The sequence below is a fragment of the Xenopus laevis genome, chromosome 3S, assembly GCF_017654675.1.
Source record: "Xenopus laevis strain J_2021 chromosome 3S, Xenopus_laevis_v10.1, whole genome shotgun sequence".
In the NCBI taxonomy this organism is placed as follows: domain Eukaryota; kingdom Metazoa; phylum Chordata; class Amphibia; order Anura; family Pipidae; genus Xenopus; species Xenopus laevis.
The window spans coordinates 19,904,508-19,924,145 of record NC_054376.1 but is presented as its reverse complement, the minus strand read 5'-3'; the positions used below and the strand labels follow the sequence as shown (position 1 = coordinate 19,924,145).

General features: G+C 40.5%; 1 protein-coding gene across 1 annotated transcript; it reads right to left on the bottom strand.

Moving 5' to 3' along the window:
• Positions 1-870: 870 nt before the first annotated feature.
• On the bottom strand, positions 871-18,974 carry asf1b.S (anti-silencing function 1B histone chaperone S homeolog). Its single transcript, XM_041589026.1, has 6 exons — positions 18,932-18,974; positions 17,513-17,619; positions 14,738-14,867; positions 11,264-11,379; positions 4,074-4,250; positions 871-1,807 (listed from the first exon to the last, which is right to left on the bottom strand). The coding sequence occupies exons 1-6, from the start codon at positions 18,972-18,974 to the stop codon at positions 1,790-1,792; spliced, it is 591 nt and encodes a 196-aa protein (XP_041444960.1). The 3' UTR covers positions 871-1,789.
• Positions 18,975-19,638: the final 664 nt, after the last annotated feature.

Here is a 19,638-nt window from a genome sequence, read left to right as displayed (position 1 = left end):
AATTGGGCAATTTGGTGGAACAATTTGAATCCAGGGGTTATCCTATCAAAATAATTCAAGAACAGCTACAGAAAGCGAAGCTAAAGACTCAGGAGGACCTTTTATTACCAAAAGAAAAAGACACACCACCACCAGACCTAATATTTACAACGGATTGGAGCACCATCAGTGCACCATTCAAAAATGCTGTGACTAGTAGGTGGGAGATCATTAACTCAGACCCACATCTCCCGTTCCTGAACAAAAAGAGGCCTCTTATGGCCTACAGACGGGGACGTAATCTTGGGGACTTGCTAGTGGTAAACGATGTGTTGCCTGAACGGAAAGGCAGGGGAGGGCGTGGCTAGAGAGACCACTGAAAAATGGCTGCTATAAATGCGCAGGATGCCTCACCTGCAGTGGAATGTCACAAGGGACCTTTTTCACACACCCGAGGACTGGACAGAAGTTTAACATTAGACACAGATTGTCTTGTTTGTCAGACCACATGGTTTACTTAGCCTGGTGCCCCTGTGGTTTGCACTATGTAGGTAAGGCGTCTACAACATATAGAGAATGAATAACCACAGGAGCGTGATTCAAGCCGCTTTGTCAACAGGTAAAGCTTACCAGCCAGTGGCAAAACACTGGCTCAAGTTTGAACATTCTCTTCCTCAATTTAGACACATGCTTATTGACCATGTGCCAATCCCTAGAAGAGGGGGCAACAGGGCTCTTCTGCTGATACAGAAAGAATCTATGTGGATATACAAACTGGTTGGGCTTGCCCCCAAAGGACTTACGGTAATGAAACTCTTCCGATGTCTCCATTCGTCTAATCCACCGATTATGAGCCTCTCCCAGAGGATAAATCAGAATGAACACAATGACGAGACTTTACTTATCTTTATTTGGTCATTTATCTTTATTGCCTAAGATGTTACATTTGTGATTGAATAGGATAAGAATAGGAGAATAAATACATTCATGAGACTTTGTTCATTAACTGTATCGTTTACCTGGCCACAGTCAGGGGAAATATCCCAAAATGAAACAATTAGCTTTGAATGTTTCCTTTACTTTAATAATATTGCATGGTGTCTGTGTCTGTATCTTTTCCTTCCTGTTTTACATCAGCAGTACATAATCCAAGTTCTAGCTTGTTTTTTTTCTTTTTCATTTTTTTTTTGTCTTTTTCCTTGTAGACTATTAAAACCTTTTCCCCCCCTCGGATTCTGAATGCTCTTCAGGCTCACTGACACTTATTGCTGGGAAAAGGATCTAGCGCACTATGGTTCTCATGCCTCTTGCAGAGTTTGGGTGGTGTGGGACAGGACTTGTAGCAACAAACGAAAATAAGTAGGGACAACTAACCAGCAAACATTGAGGGAGTGCGCTATTCAAAATTTCCACATGCCCACAGCAGCCTATAAGCAGAAGTGCTCATAGAGCATCATTACGAAATATTATTATATGCCCCGTGTGGCAGTCTCATCAGTTGGACACACGCTCTACCGTAGCCTCTGGGAACGAGGGAGACGTCAAATACATGTGCTCACCGGTTTCCACATCTGTGGAGAAATTCGGAAAGCAGGTCTGGCGGATTACGGCAAGGAACAACCCATTTGAGGGCTATCTCCTGCGGCAGGACACTCTGAGGTGCAGTGGGTTCCCATTGAAGGTATGGAAAGTTTTGTCCAGCAGTCCGGTTCCCCTTATACACCTCTCCTTATCTGAGTTCGGGGCAACAGTAAACGAAGATATGTGCTTAACTAGTTTCCTGCCAGCTCAGTGTCTATCGCAATATCATTCATCTGACACCCAACTCCTGCATGAAGACAGAATGAAGAGAAACATATGCTATGAGAGAAATAGTGAATATAAACTGCATTATTTCCGAAACTATGTAGAATTTTTCATTGATTGTATTTAGAAAGTTTCTTACTTCAGTATCAGAAAGCTTATATTAAATTTTCATTTTCGCGATAGTTCCCCTTTAAGTGTTTTTCATCAAGTCCCTATTGCCAAAATAAGCATTTTAACAACAGGGACTTATTAAAAAAAATTACTTGTTTCTTTTAAATTATGTATTTACATCAGCACATGCCAGAGAGTCCAGCAGTGGTTTTCCACCCAGAAGATCCATGCAGGGCAAGTGGCTACTCCTCACTCATTAGCACAGCATGAATGGTTTTGGCTGGCAATAGGACTCATGCTATGCTAAAGCAAAATAAAGGAGCATGTGCACTACTGAACCTGCACAGCTCCTTCAAGTCACCCATTGCCAATCTCTGCAAGAATTAGTGGAGTCAGGAGTCAGTGACCCCCTCCTCCACTGCAACATGGCAGCACCCAAGATCCAGTAAGTGCGGATTTCACAAAAAACTATTTATTGGTCACAAGCAACCACAGAAAGAGTCTGTTTACCAGTACTCTCCAGGATATCATTCCTAAAATCTTTTTTTCTTTTCATAAAGTACCTTTGAGATTTGCAAATTCATAACTATCCTATAAAACATTACCGCACATTAACAATCCAACACTCTAATGGAATCCCCACCATAATTTTCCACCTATACGGTGCTCAATAAGTCCATTCAAAAACAGATCAGAAAAGACAGTTATCACACTGGATAGAAATAATTTATGCAGAACTTATTTCAAAAAAGGAGAAGGAAAGGTTAAAATTAGGTAAGCTTTATCAGAAAGGTCTATATAAATACACCAGTAAACCCTCAAAATTAATGCTGAGTCCTCTGATAAAAGAAAACACTGCATTTCTTTCCTTATATTGTGTTTACATGGGCTTCTGTATCAGACTTCCTGTTTTCAGATTAAACCTCCAGGGCTTGGGCATGTTTAGTTTGCTCCTCTCCCCCTCCTTGCTGTAATCTGAGCTCAGAGATATGAGCAAGCAGGGAGAGGCAGGCAGGAAGTAATGTCACATCAAGCTAATATGGCATCTGCTATCCTAAACACACAGACAGTGTCTCAGTTAAGGTAAAGCATTCTAAAGAATAAAAATGGTGGTCTAGCTTGCACTGTTGTGGCTAATCTATTGGCAATAAACTGCCTTGGTAGCTTTCCTTCTCCTTTAACAAATCTTGCAGCATGTGCTGCAAGATTTGTTAAAAAAACAAGTTATCTGAAATGTGGATATTTCCGATCCTTGTGACTGTACCTAAAGAACAAGTGGTTTCTACCCGGTGTGGTAATGATCGTTCTGTTTTTAAATGGACATATTGAGCACCATTTAGGTGGAAAATAATGGTAAGTGTTCCCTTAGTTTATAGAATTTTGAATGTGGGGTAATATTTTATGGGATAGTTATGTGTTTGCATTTACATGATATCCTGGAGAGTAAACAGGATCTTTCTTTGGTTGCTTGTGACCAATAGTGAAAATTATTGATATGCCTGAGCACCGTTCCAAGTTGGGATTTTCCAGGTTTCAAATATCAATAACGAGTGGTGCATTAAGTCATTAATCGTGGCATAAAGTGCTGATTGCATCATAATACACCATTTAAAAGAAACCAATTGTCAAAATGTTTATTTGACTTGATGAAGACTTTTTTACCAACAGGTATGCATCCCCTCAGTGTAAAAATAAAAAATAGGTAAATAGATAGGCTGTGCAAAATAAAAAATGTTACTAATATAGTTAGCCAAAAATTTAATCTATAAAGACTGGAGTGACTGGATGTCTAACATAACAGAACACTACTTCCTGCATTTCAGGTCAACTCCGAGCATTTTGAAGGGGGGCCACATGGGACATAACTGTTCAGCGAGTTTGCAATTGATCCTTAGCATTCAGCTCAGATTCAAAAGCAACAGTTATGACCCATGTGATCCCTCTGAAGTCTCTTAATGGTTACTGCCTGGTAACCAATCAGCGGAAAGCAAGAGAGCTGCAAAGCAGGAAGGAGTGTTCTGTTCTACATCCAGTCACTCCAGCCTTTATACATTACATTTTTGGCTAACTAACTATATTAGAAACATTTTTTATTTTGCACAGCCTATTTACCCAGTTTTTAGTTTTATACTGAACAATTCCTTTAAATATACAGACACAAAAAGCTATATAAGTACCTCGCCGAAATGTGGCTTGAGAGGTGGGTTCTCCCGTAGCTCTGGGTCAGAGTACTCATTGTTTACGTAATATCCAACTCTGATAAATTCCTGACCATGGTATGTGCAGATAATCATCACTACAGTCACTCCTACAGCGTCCGACTCAGGAATAAGGCTGCAATCAGGAGCATCTGCCTGCAGAAGAAGAGAGATTTGCAGTCAGGTTTTCAGTGACTTTGTGACATAGTAACAGTATAAAAAATATATCCTCAGATGTTTCAAAAGACGAAAAACAAAACAAATGGACAAGTGTCCGATAACTCAATTAATTAAGAAGAAAAGAACCAACCCGATCAAGTATAAAACACATTGCAGTAACTATTATGAATCTGTCTTGATTAGACAATTAAAGAAAAACTATACCCCCACAATGAATACTTAAGTAACATTTTTTATATCAAATTAATTGGCGTATTAAATTATCTTACCAAACTGGAATATATATTTAAGTAAATATTGCCCTTTTACATCTCTTGCCTTTAACCACCATTTTGTGATGGTCTGTGTGCTTCCACGGAGAAAACCTGACCAGAAATACTGCAGCTCTAACTGTAACAGGAACAAGTGTGGAAGCAACTGTCTGTATTGGCTCATGTGACCTAACATAGTTACATAGTTACATAGTTAAATTGGGTTGAAAAAAGACAAAGTCCATCAAGTTCAACCCCTCCAAATGAAAACCCAGCATCCATACACACACCCCTCCCTACTTTTAATTAAAATTCTATATACCCATACCTATATTAACTATAGAGTTTAGTATCACAATAGCCTTTAATATTATGTCTGTCCAAAAAATCATCCAAGCCATTCTTAAAGGCATTAACTGAATCAGCCATCACAACATCACCCGGCAGTGCATTCCACAACCTCACTGTCCTGACTGTGAAGAACCCTCTACGTTGCTTCAAATGAAAGTTCTTTTCTTCTAGTCTAAAGGGGTGGCCTCTGGTACGGTGATCCACTTTATGGGTAAAAAGGTCCCCTGCCATTTGTCTATAATGTCCTCTAATGTACTTGTAAAGTGTAATCATGTCCCCTCGCAAGCGCCTTTTTTCCCAGAGAAAACAACCCCAACCTTGACAGTCTACCCTCATAATTTAAGTCTTCCGTCCCTCTAACCAATTTAGTTGCACGTCTCTGCACTCTCTCCAGCTCATTTATATCCCTCTTAAGGACTGGAGTCCAAAACTGAACTGCCTACTCCAGATGAGGCCTTACCAGGGACCTATAAAGAGGCATAATTATGTTTTCATCCCTTGAGTTAATGCCCTTTTTTATGCAAGACAGAACTTTATTTGCTTTAGTAGTCACAGAATGACACTGCCCAGAATTAGATAACGTGTTATCTACAAAGACCCCTAGATCCTTTTCATTTAAGGAAACTCCCAACACATTGCCATTTAGTGTATAACTTGCATTTATATTATTTTTGCCAAAGTGCATAACCTTGCATTTATCAACATTGAACCGCATTTTCCAGTTTGCTGCCCAGTTTTCCAGTTTAGATAGATCACTTTGCAAAGTGGCAGCATCCTGCATGGAACCTATAGTTCTGCACAATTTAGTATCATCTGCAAAAATAGAAACAGTACTTTCAATGCCCACCTCCAGGTCATTAATAAACAAGTTGAAAAGCAAGGGACCTAGTACAGAGCCCTGCGGTACTCCACTAACAACACTGGTCCAATTAGAAAATGTTCCATTTACCACCACTCTTTGTAGTCTATCTTTTAGCCAGTTCTCTATCCAGGTACAAATACTATGTTCCAGACCAACATTCCTTAATTTAACCAGTAACCTTTTGTGTGGCACTGTATCAAATGCTTTAGCAAAGTCTAAGTAAATCACATCCACTGCCATCCCAGAATCGAGGTCTCTACTTACATTCTCGTAAAAAGAAATTAAGTTAGTCTGGCAAGATCTATTACGCATAAAACCATGCTGGCACAAACTCATAGTATTATGATTTGCTATGAAGTCCAGTATCTTATCCTTTATTAACCCTTCGAAAAGCTTTCCTAATACTGACGTCAGACTAACTGGCCTATAGTTTTGAGGCTGAGAACGGGATCCTTTTTTGAATAGAGGCACCACATTAGCAATTCGCCAGTCTCTCGGCACTATGCCAGATCTCAATGAATCCTGAAAAAATAAGTAAAGAGGTTTGGCAATCACAGAGCTAAGCTCGCTAATTACCCTGGGATGAATACCATCTGGCCCTGGACCTTTGTTAATCTTAACATGTTCAAGTCTCTTTTGAATTTCTTCATGTGTGAACCATGCATCATTAGTTGTATTACTAGAATTGGGAGTGTTAAGAAGGAAACCTTCACTTACTGGTTCTTCATTTGTGTAGACAGATGAAAAATACGAGTTCAGAATCTGCGCTTTTATTTTGTTTTCATCAACCAGCTGACCCCCCTCTGATAGTAAGGGTCCCACCCCTTCCTGCTTCATTTTTTTACTATTGACATATTTAAAAAATAATTTTGGATTTTTTTTACTGCTTACTGCAATATCCTTTTCTATAGCAATTTTAGCTTGCCTTATAGCTTCTTTGCATGATTTATTGGCCTCCTTGTACCTTATAAATGTTTCGGCTGTACCAGCTAACTTGAAAGCCTTAAAAGCACGTCTTTTCTTACCCACCTCAACACCAACGCTTCTATTGAACCAAAAAGGTTTTGCTTTGCAACGACGTTCCTTGCTTACAAGTGGAATATACTGACAAGTATATTTATTAAGCAGCATGTTAAAGACTTCCCATTTTTGTTCTGTGTTTAACCCTGTGAAAAGCATTTCCCACTTAATATGTTGCAGAGATGCCCTTATACTGTCAAAGTTTGCACGTCTGAAATTTAGTGTTTTAGTTACTCCCTTATAGAATTGCTTCTGCAACAGAATCTCAAAGGAGACCATGTTATGATCACTATTCCCTAAATGCTCACCCACACAAATGTTAGAGATGAGTTCAGTATTGTTAGTTATTACAAGGTCCAAAAGAGAGTTATTCCTAGTAGGTTCTTGAACGAGCTGGAATAAAAAGTTGTCATTCAGCATATTTACAAACCTACTAGCTTTTTCTGTCTTAGCAACCCCATTACCCCAGTCAATGTCTGGATAATTGAAGTCACCCATAGCAACAACTTGACCCAGCTGTGAAGCCGCTTGTATCTGCAAGAGTAGCTGGGCTTCATACTCGACACTTATACGAGGTGGTTTATAGCATACACCAATGATAATTCTTTTTGATACCTTTTGCCCAGTCGAAATCTCTACCCAGAGTGATTCTACACCCTCACCAGTGCCAGCTATTTTTATTTCTTTAGCGCATGGCTTTAATTCAGGCTTAACATACAAACACACTCCTCCACCCTTTTTAATCCCTCTGTCCCTCCTAAAAAGGGTGTAACCATTTAAATTCACAATCCAGTCACATGTTTCATCCCACCAGGTCTCAGTGATACCAATTATATCATAATTTTTAGAGCATGCAATTAATTCTAGGTCTCCCATTTTACCTGACAAACTCCGTGCATTTGCCAGCATACAGCAGAGGTTACTACTTTTACTTTTGAAATGTGCATTACTTAGTGAAGAATTATACGTTTTAGTATTATTCTGTTTTCCTTGTAACAGAGGGACCTCCTTAGCTGGTAAACTGTATGCCCCCCTCACTCCTCCCCCATGACCCCTTACTAACCCCACTGCCCCGTCTACACTAGCTTCCCCATAATCCTTTATCTCACCCACCCCCCCTTGCCTAGTTTAAACACTCCTCCAACCTCTTAGCCATTCTTTCCCCTAGCACCGCGGACCCCCTTCCATTGAGGTGCAAACCGTCACGGCTGTATAGGTTGTACCCCAACGAAAAGTCAGCCCAGTGCTCTAGGAACCCAAACCCTTCCTTCCTGCACCAAGACTTGAGCCACGCATTTAGCTCCCTAAACTCCCGCTGTTTTCCTAAACTTGCACGTGGCACAGGCAAAATTTCAGAAAAGATTACATTGGAAGACCTTTCCTTGATCTTAGAGCCTAGATCCCTGAAATCATTCTTTAAGGTCTTCCATCTACCATTTATTTTGTCATTAGTACCGATATGCACTAAGACAGCTGGGTCGTGCCCAGCCCCACCCAATAATTTGTCTATCCGATCAACCACATGCCGAACCCTGGCACCAGGTAGACAGCAAACTGTTCGGTTGTAGCGATCCGGACGACAAATTACCCTATCCACTTTCCTAATAATTGAGTCCCCTACAACCACAATCTGCTTAGGCCTGACTCTACTCTCCCCCCCACCACTACTAGAGAAACTGGTCTCCCGGCTGTTAGAGAGATCAGCCCATCTAGAATTGCCAATCCAGAGTTCATACTCCCATCATCTTCACACAATCTGGCAAATTTGTTGCGATGTATAATCTCCGGATCAGCCTCCATTTTCCTTTTGCCCACCTTAGATTTTCTAACTGTCACCCAGCTAGCTGCCTCAACATCCTGCTGCTGTTCTGTTCCCCCCAAACTATCTGACCCCGCTAGGTCCTGCTCAGTGAGCAAAAGACTCCTTTCAAGATTGTCAATCGACCGCAGTGTTGCAATTTGTTGCTCTAGTGCTCTAACTTGAGCCTCCAAAGTGGCAATTTGCTCACAACCACCACAGAGGTAAGCATTTTGGATCTCTTGTTCCAAATCTGCATACATATGGCAGACTGTGCACTGAGTCAGACCTTCAATCTTGCTAGCACTCATTATCCCAGTTACAGATCAAAACAGGAAAAAATATAAATAAATATATAAAATAAAAATTTGGGTTTAGAACAAACTTTTGACCTAGTTTGAACCTCCTTTCGTTTTCAACTCCGGTGTTTGTAACTCCACTTACAGATCCCCCACTTAACTCCGGTGTTTGTAACTCCACTTACAGATCCCCCACTTAACTCCGGTGTTTGTAACTCCACTTACAGATCCCCCACTTAACGAACAAACACTTAAGAGAAGCTAACACTAGAGCAAGCTCCACTGGAGTGCCAGGGGTTCTATTTATACAGTCTGTTCAGGTGCAACTAATCAAACCCCACCCCCTCAAACGGAGGGAAAACTGCAAAGTAAAGCAGGTTGTGACAAACTTGCTGTAAGCACACTAGCACACCAAACTTTGCTGTTTAGCACCCAAGACAGAAAAAAAAAAAAAACTTTAAAAAAAAAATAAAACCACAGTAGTTAAATATAAACCTTAATATAAAAAAGCAGTTAAGAAATACTTATCCTTTTCAGATGATTTGTTTGCTTTAAGTTGCTTTAAACCTGTCAGCAGCCTGATTCAAACAGACTCACTGGAGTGCCAGGGGTTCTATTTATACAGTCTGTTCAGGTGCAACTAATCAAACCCCACCCCCTCAAACGGAGGGAAAACTGCAAAGTAAAGCAGGTTGTGACAAACTTGCTGTAAGCACACTAGCACACCAAACTTTGCTGTTTAGCACCCAAGACAGAAAAAAAAAAAACTTTAAAAAAAAATAAAACCACAGTAGTTAAATATAAACCTTAATATAAAAAAGCAGTTAAGAAATACTTATCCTTTTCAGATGATTTGTTTGCTTTAAGTTGCTTTAAACCTGTCAGCAGCCTGATTCAAACAGACTCACTGGAGTGCCAGGGGTTCTATTTATAGAGTCTGTTCAGGTGCAACTAATCAAACCCCACCCCCTCAAACGGAGGGAAAACTGCAAAGTAAAGCAGGTTGTGACAAACTTGCTGTAAGCACACTAGCACACCAAACTTTGCTGTTTAGCACCCAAGACAGAAAAAAAAAAACTTTAGAAAAAAATAAAACCACAGTAGTTAAATATAAACCTTAATATAAAAAAGCAGTTAAGAAATACTTATCCTTTTCAGATGATTTGTTTGCTTTAAGTTGCTTTAAACCTGTCAGCAGCCTGATTCAAACAGACTCACTGGAGTGCCAGGGGTTCTATTTATACAGTCTGTTCAGGTGCAACTAATCAAACCCCACCCCCTCAAACGGAGGGAAAACTGCAAAGTAAAGCAGGTTGTGACAAACTTGCTGTAAGCACACTAGCACACCAAACTTTGCTGTTTAGCACCCAAGACAGAAAAAAAAAACTTTAAAAAAAAATTAAAACCACAGTAGTTAAATATAAACCTTAATATAAAAAAGCAATTAAGAAATACTTATCCTTTTCAGATGATTTGTTTGCTTTAAGTTGCTTTAAACCTGTCAGCAGCCTGATTCAAACAGACTCACTGGAGTGCCAGGGGTTCTATTTATACAGTCTGTTCAGGTGCAACTAATCAAACCCCACCCCCTCAAACGGAGGGAAAACTGCAAAGTAAAGCAGGTTGTGACAAACTTGCTGTAAGCACACTAGCACACCAAACTTTGCTGTTTAGCACCCAAGACAGAAAAAAAAAACTTTAAAACATGTATGGTTTGATTTTTCTGTGTGCACCATGAATCTTAGGATCCCAGGGGCGGCCCTTATTTTTTTAAAATGGCAATTTTCTATTTATGATCACCTAATGGAAAATACTACTAAAAAAGTATATTATTGTGAAAATGGTTTATTTATATGAAGCAGGGTTTTACATATGAGCTGTTTTATGCAATATATTTCTATGGAGACCTACATTGTTCGGGGGCATAGCTTTCCTTTAAGCAGATCAGAGATACACACATTAAAGGAGTGGTTCACTTTTAGTATGTTATAGAACAGCCTATTCTAAACAACTTTTCAATTGGTCTTCATAATTTTTTATATCCTGTTCTCTCTTTTCGGCTATCAAATAGGGGTCACTGACCCCATCTAAAAAAAACAATGCTCTGTAAGGCTACAAATGTATTGTATTACTCATCTTTCTATTCAGGCATCTCCTATTCATATTCCAGTCTCTTATGCAAATCAATGCACAGTTGCTAGAATAACCTGTACCTTAGCAACCAGATTGTATACTGGAGAGCTGCTAAACAAAAATCTAAATAACTCAAAACCCACTGTACATCATACTTAAAGTCAACTCAAAAGTGAACAACCCCTTTAAGGCTACAGTACTCACACAATGCAAATACGTGTTATATGCGCAAGGTAGAAAAAACATGGAATATATGTCGGGTCTTTGAGACTCACTTGAAAGACAAACATGTGCCGCCCAGCAGGGACAGGACCCACCAGGACAGAATCCAGCACTTGATCATATTCTTCACTCTCAGCAGATCCCATATAGATGATCTTCCATTCCAGATCTAAGGAGAAGCAGCAAAAAATATACAATCAGTACAGGTATAGGATCTGTTATCCGGAAACCAGTTATCCAGCAGGCCATTCTGTAATTCTGAGCCATCTCCTGTGGACTCCATTTTATCCAATTAATACAAATTTTGAAAAATTATATCCTTTTTCTCTGTAATAATAAAAGTGCCTTGTACTTGATCCAAACTAAGATATAATTAATCCTTATTGGAAGCAAAACCTACTGGGTTTATTTAATGCTTACAAGATTTTCTAACAAACTTAAAGGTATGAAGATCCAAATTACGGAAAGATCCATATCCGGGAAACCCCAGGTCCTGAGCATTCTGGATAACAAGTCCCATACCTGTACAATAATACTGCTGGGAAGTATTAATCTGAGTTTAAAGTTGGAAGGTAAACGATTAGAGATGTAATGAATTATTTTTGTAAAAAAACGTTGTAAAACCATGGGGGGGGGGCTCTGCAAAACTTTTTAAAGGATCAGTAACACTAAAAAATTTCAAGTTAAAAAAACACTATAGTCCCCTCTAATACCTCATCCTTCCAGCACAATGTTAACTATTTTGAATGCTTTATTAACAAATACCAAAATGAATATTTTCTTCCGGTTGTGCGGTGTGTCAGAAATAGGGTGATATGCCCTTAGTTTTATCCTACGTGCGTGCTCCAGATCTCCTGACCCGGCTTCTTCTTAAGCCAGAAGTCAGTTGATGCGCTGCTGTAGAGGATTTATGGCTGATCTGGGTGCTGCCTTTGCTGTTCGCAGCACTCACAGAAATAATCAGGTTTAAAGTTAAAATATGCAGGCTGAAAAAGAATCTACAACCGACTTCCAGCTTAAGAAGAAGTTGGGTCAGGAGATCTGGAGCGCGCACGTAGGATGAAGCTGAGGGCATGTCGCCATATTGCCCAATTTCTTTGACACAGCACAGCCAGAAGAAGATATTCATTATGGTATTTTTTTTAATAAAAGCATTCAAAATAGTTAAAATTGTGCTGGAAGGATGAGGTACTATAAGGGGCTATAATGTGTTTTTAACTTAAATTTTTTTAGTGTTACTGGTCCTTTAATCATTTTGTAACTACAGAGAAACACTGAAGGGACAAATGCATATTTGAGGTAAAAACACAACCCTTGCACACATTATATAAGCAAAGCTGGCAAATGCATCAATAGGAAGTATTATAATAAGTAATAAAATATACCATCATATACAGGTATGGAATCCGTTATCCTGAAACCAATTATCCAGAAAGATCCAAATTAGGGAATGGCCGTCTCCCATAGGCTCAGTTTTATCCAAATAATCCAGATTTCTAAAAATGATTCCTTTTTCTCTGTAATAATAAAACAGTAGTTTATACTTGATCCAAACTAAGATATAATTAATCCTTATTGGAAGCAAAACCAGCCTATTGGATGTATTTAATGTTTACATGATTTTCTAGTAGACTTGAGGTATGAAGATCTAAATTACGGAAACATCCATTATCCACAAAATACCAGGTCCTGAGCAATCTGTACAACAGATCCCATACCTGTATATGAAAGCTGCAGTGAGTAAGCTGCCCAGAGAGTAGGCATGACACCCAGGAAAGCTCTGGAATCCTTCACATTGCCCTTAAAGGATAATTAAACCCTTAAACTGAATATGGCTAAAAAATGCTATATTTTCTATACTGTATTTATTGCATCAGCCTAAAGTTTCAGCTTCTCAATAGCAGCAATGCTCCAGGACTTCAAACTTGTCACAGGGGGTCACCATCTTGGAAAGTGTGACACTCACATGCTCAGTGGGCTCTGAGCAGCGATTTAGAAGCTTAGGGGTTGCCACAAATTACCCAGCAGAAAATTAGGTTACCCTGTAATATAAGATGATGCTACAAAGTTGATTATTCAATTCTGATGCTAGTTGGTTTCTGTGCTGCCATGTAGTAATTACTAATCAGCCTTATATTGTGAAATTTATATTCTAAGTGTACTGTATTTTGTGAGTGGGTTCCTAAACTCAGTAAGTGACAGCAGCACAGAGCATGTGCATTGAATCAGCAGAAAAGAAGATGGGAAGCTACTGGGGCATCTTTTGGGACACAGAGCTTTACTGCAGAGGGCTGTGGTTGCCTTGGGCTGGTACAGAAGCCCAAAACATGATGTACAGCATTTTTAGCCTACTTCTTTAGTTAGGCTGTTGTTCTCCTTTAACAAGCTGCATTCTATTACTTGATCTTTTAGAGCCTGATCTGGCTGCTACTCCTGGTATTCCTAGATTATATTTGCACAGCAGAGTTGCCAGGTTGGTGGGTTTCCAGCTAAATTGGGCTACCAATTTAAAGCCCAGATGGGTTTTGAAAGTACAAACTAGCCATGGTAGGGATTTGGGTTACTTTTTGGGCCTTTGGCTGGTTTGTACTTTGGAAACCAGCCAAAGTTGTTTTCTTGCCCTAATGTGCCAAGCCAGCGTCCCAATACATGTTGGTTAATGTAGTTTATGTTTAACAATTTGCCAATTGCCTAGTTTAATGTAAGACTGATACCCAGCATGCAGTGGGGCCGACTTGAGTAGAGGTCGAGAGTTACCAGTTTTTGGGCTCTGTACCCCAGTCTCCCATTCCATTCTCGCATTTTCCTCAATTTTAGACAAATTTGGGGCAAAAATCTGCTGGCCAACAAAATGTCTAGAGATTTTACCAATATTTATTGAAATTGTATTATGGGACCCCTATACCTCCTGGGCCCCCCTCTGTAGTTACGCCCCTGGTGACAGGCAAATCGATCACATTTTGCTTGATGAAAAAATTTGCTAAATAGTAATAATTTGAAAAAGGCGTATTTTCACATATGTTCATTAATTTTCTAGACTTTTTTTCACTGCACATATTGTGCTATTTTTGGGCTACTTTTGAAATGCCTCTTGGCTAGTTTTGGCTGGTTTTATAGCTGCCTTTGGCAGGTTTTGAAAATTAGACATGGCAACCCTAATGCACACATATGGTACTCTTATTTGGATTGTAAAGGCATGGATTTTCAAAATTATTCACAAGAACTAAAGTACCCCTTTAGATTGGTTTCTTTGATGTGTAAGCTGCTTTCAATAACTACATTTACAAATACTATAAAGTTCTTTAGAATATTATTTTCTTTCATTAGACAAAACTGTATTTGTTTTTAAAATCACTTTAAATACTGACACACGCATCCAAATGTCCTCGGAGTCTCCCTAGCAACCAACTGTTTGCACAAATAAAAGCTAGGTGACAGAGATGCTCAGTATAGCCTGCGATGGATCGTATAGTTAGTGTGGAAATGAAAATAAAAAGTCAATCTTGATGAGAAGAACAGTTACTTGCCATCTATGCATTCAAAGGTAATTTCAAACTGGAAAGGGTTGTGGAAGGGGCAGGGGTTATCCAGCACCACCATGTTCAGGTTTTGACCTTGGCCATGTTGCCTCTTCAAGATGTAAATGTCAGCGATGTTCTGTCACGAAGGATAAACATATTTACATAGGTTTATGATTCAGTACGAGAGACAGACGTATAAACTCTAGCCAAACATATTTCAGAAAGAGAAAAGTATCTTTCAATAAACAAAGGAAATTAGTTTGATTATCAGCAGAGAGACTTTGTTGCTTACAATATCCACACCCCCCTTGTTCCTCAGAATCTGGTGCAAAGATATTACAGACGAGACCCTGCCATACTTTAAGAACCAGTAACACCACAAAATGAAAGCGTTTTAAAGGAATGATTATATAATGTACTGTTGCCCTGCGCTGGTATAATTGGTGTGTTTACTTTTGAAACAACTATAGTTTATATAAACAAGCTGCTGCGTAGCCATGGGGGCAGCTATTCAAGCACAGGGTACACAGTAGATAACAGGTAAGTTCTGAAGAATACCATTGTATACTACAGAGCTTATCTGTTATCTGCTCTGTATCCTATGCCTTTTCTCATTTGTATGGAAAGCTGATACCACCTTGGGCGCAAATGATGGTATAGCTCTGAAAACTACCCGATCCTAGTGCAGTATGAGCCATGGTTCCTTGTGAGATAAAGCTGCCAAATCTGATTCTCTTTTTGCTGATGTAATGGGCAAGAGGAAGGTCATCTTCCAGGTAAGGAACTTAAGTGCACAGGACGCTAAAGGCTCAAACAGAGGTCCCTGTAGGACATCTAAGACCATGGTAAGATCCCAGGAAGGTGTTTGATCCCTGTACGGGGGGCCCGACCTTGCCCACCCCCTGCATAAATTGTATGAGATCTGGTTCCCTTGCCCACTGGTGCTGTAGTAGTAGTAAGGAAAGGGCTGAAATCTGTCCTTTCAGGGTGGCAAGGGAAAGACCTAAATGGAAACTCTGTGTAGGGATTCGACAATTGTCTGAACTGTCGCTTGCTGCCACTGAACTTGCGTGGACTCGCACCAATCTATGAAAGCCCTCCAAGTTCTATGATAGACTTTAGTTGTGGATTGTTGGTGACCTCAATGATATGTTGGTGGCTTCTTTTGAGAACCCCTTGGAGCGCCACAGTTCAGTTTCAATAGCCAGGCCGTCAAATGCAACCTTGTCAAGTTGTCGTGCTTGATTGGTCCCTGAGTTATTAAGTCTGGTTGTAGAGGCAGCCACCATGGTGGAGCTGCTGACATATTGATGAGTTCGGAGTACCATGGTCTCCTCGGCCAGTCTGGGGCAATGAGAATGGTCTCCGTCCCTTCTTTTCGTATCTTGTGTATTATTCTGGGCAGGAGTGCTAGAGGGGGAAAGGCGTAGACTTTCTTGAAAGTCCAGGGTATGACTAAGGTGTCCACGTATGTTGCCCTTGGATCCTGTGACCTGGCACAGTCGTAGGTACCTTGAGTTTGTGTTTGGACGCTAGCATGTCTATGTCTGGTCTTCCCTATCTGGTCACTAGCTGTGCAAAGATGTCTGAGTGAAGTGACCATTCTCCCTGGTCTATCTGTTGTCGGCTGAGGTAATCATCATCATCATCATCATCATTTATTTATATAGCGCTAATCCGCCTCCCAGTTTAGTATACCTGGAATGAAAATTGTGGAGATGGCTGGAATGTGGAGTTCTGACCAGCTGAGTATTTGAGTTACCTCTCGCATTTCCCTGTTGCTGCGTGTAACCCCTTGTTTGTTTAGATAGGCTATCGCTGTGGCATTGTCTGCCTGAATTCGGAGCAGCTGGTTTGTCAACTCTCGAGACCAATGAAGTATGGCATTACATATTGCTCTGATCTCTAGCACATTTATTGGCAGTCTTGACTCTGCTGATGACCATGTCCCCTGGCATGTCTGGGGTGGCCAAGTTGCCCCCAACCTGTGAGGCTGGCGTCTGTAGTAACTACTGTCTTTTGGGGTAAGGCCCATGTCTTGCCCTGCGAGAGATTGTGATGGAATGTCCACCAACGTTTAACCTGTATGGTAAGTGGAATTCTCTGAGACAAGTTTGAGTGGTTCTTGTTCCAATGGCTTAGAAAGTGGTTTTGGAACTCTCTCATGTGAAATCTGCTGAATGGTAGTGCCTCTAGCGCTGCTACCATGTAACCCAATAATTGTAGACACCGTTCCACTGAAATTGCGGTCTGAATGCAGACCTGCTGGGCTGTGTGTGTAATTGTCTGAATTTTCTCTGAAGGTAGAGAGAGGTCTGAAGGGATGAGTCGAACAACATTCCCAAGAATTGAATTTGCTGTGTGGATGTGAGATGACTCTTCTTGTGATTCATGATCCACTCGTGTTGTTTGAGTGTTGTGACACAAGTCTGGGTGTCCATGTGACTTTGGTCGTATGAAGGTGATCTGATAAGCAGGTCGTCTAGATATGGAGTGATTGAGGTGTACAATTAGGGAGCTGAGTATCTTTGTGAAAACTCTGGGCGCTGTGGAAAGGCTAAATGGGCCCTGAATTGGTAATGTTCTTCCAGAACCATGAATCTTAGATGGGTACGCACGTATGCGTCCTGAAGGTCTACCTTCGTCATGAAGATTGCTCCATGACGAAGGTAGACCTTTAGGACACATACGTGCATGTACCCATCTAAGATTCATGGTTCTGGAAGAACATTACCAATTCAGGGCCCATTTAGCCTTTCCACAGTGTGTCATCGACATTACCACTGATCGAATTGATTCCATGAGGAATTTCTGTTTGGATACCAGCTTGTTCAGAGATTTTAGGTTTAGTACTGGTCTGAAAGTGCCCTCTTTCTTTAAAGGGGGAACTATTGCGAAATTAAAAATTTGTAAAAAAAATAATCATTGCATCAAGTTATTAAAATGTCTAAATATAATGTATTAAAAAAATGTATAGTTTTTAAAATATTGCAGTCATTATAATGAATCTATTCCTAGCTGCTTCGCTCCTACCTGCCTCTGGCCAGCTCTGGCGTCTGTTTCATTTGTATAACAGCTCTGTCTCTCTCTCTCATTGGGTGTCAGTGCTGTCAATCATAAACTGCAAGGACACATCTTAGCTCAGTGACTTCAAAGGCATTAACGTTCATTCCCTGATAGAATTACAAAGAAAGTCTCTCTCCTCCAGCCCCCCCCCTGCAACCAGCATCCCTCCCCCTTGCATCTAGAATCGGTAGTTTGGTAAGTTTAAAAGCTCCACGTTTGTTCACAGAAAGCTCCCCCCTCCCTCCCAGAAACTAGTCACATGGAAATAAAGGTAGACTGGTAACTTTCCTTCCTTGCCGCATATTAGTTTGTATGCGAGTACTGAGACAAGCGGCACAATCAAACTGCAGCAGCACACTAGCATGTTTTATTGAGGGACCCGCAATCTCAAATCAAATTCGATCGAATTCGGAAAAAAAACTTAGATTTTAAAAGTCCTCCAAATTGGTTCTAGGAGGTCCCCCCATAAGCTAAAACAGCAGGTTTTAGATAGCGAATAGTCAAATTCGAAATTTTTTTTAAAACTCGAATCGAATTTGGACTATTCCCTAGGGGCAGATTTATCAAGGGTCGAATTTCAAGTTTATGGGACTTTCTAAAAACTCCCATCAACTCAAAATTAAAAAAAAACACCAATCAAAATTTAATTTATAAAAAAAATAAAAAAATCTTTTTTTTTTAAAAAATATAATCTTTTTTTTAAAAAAAAAATCTTTAAAAAAAATGGGTGAATAGGATCGACCTACAAATTCAAATAAGATTTTTTTCACAAATTTTTTTTTTAAAACAAAAAAAAAGTCCAAACGACTCCAAATTGATTGTAGGAGGTCCCCCATAGCCTAAAACACCAATTCAGCAGGTTTTAGATGACGAATAGTTTAATTCAAATTCTTAAAGTTGCAGTACATGATAAATTTCAAAATCTAAATTTAGATTTTTTTTTTAAAATCCAAATCAAATATGGACTATTCCCTAGTCGAATAACACTAAAATAAACTCAAAATTAGAATTAAAAAATTAGAATTTTCGGGGCGTGGCCTGGAAGCTGAGAGTGATGGCCGCTTGAATCTGCAGCTCTGTCTAACAAGCCCACTAAAGCCTACGTTAGCAACTTGTGTCCTGCCAGGCACTCACCATAGTTACACCAGGAGTAGCCCTGAGCCTCCTGTGTCTTCATATAGGCGACCAGGAGCACAGACGGACTGTTCGCACCCAGAAGATGCGCTGAACTGGCCAGAGCTCGGATTCTCCTGTGCGGCCAATACTCAGCGCGGCTTATGCACTTAACTCTATTGCCTGCGGGGTTCCGTCACGGCCCCCAGGCGGCAGGCGCACACCGCAAGACAGGCAGTCTGAGGCGGGTGCACCGCTGGTTTAGGAGTTGGGAAGCCAGACACGGAGTGGGTAGTTGCGAGGTGAGTGAGGCCCAGGCGCCCCGACCACATGGAGGTCGGGAGATTCTCCCTCACATAAAGCACTCTAGGCTCTTAAGCCCTTAATAGAATCTGAGCACCGGGACCCTCCGGAAGTCAGTTGGTGGGCCTCTATACTGTCTCCCAGTTGTGAGCTGCAGCATCATATATCGCTACAAAGGCAGCCCAGAACACCGTGCCCGTCACAATACCTAGGCCAGGAATTGGCCATACAGACATTTCACAGGTTAACCCCTTCATAAGCACTACCTCACAAGGCAGCAGGGGAGTTACCAAGTCGGGTTATACCCAACACTGAGACTCAGAATTCCTACAAGGCAGAGGCCTCTCCCAGCTCATATACCGGGTCAACAGTTTGCCAAAGCTTTTAAGGCAGCTAGACACTCCGACCTCTGGGACTATCCAGCT

Coding starts and splice junctions, on each gene's coding strand:
- asf1b.S (XM_041589026.1), bottom strand. CDS start 18,974: ATGAAGACACAGGAGGCTCAGGGCTACTCCTGGTGTAACTATG. Junction 17,620..18,931: donor CTACTCCTGGTGTAACTATG/GTGAGTGCCTGG, acceptor ATTTCGCAATAG/TTCCCCCTTTAAAGAAAGAG. Junction 11,380..14,737: donor TACCTTTGAATGCATAGATG/GCAAGTAACTGT, acceptor GCTTCTCCTTAG/ATCTGGAATGGAAGATCATC.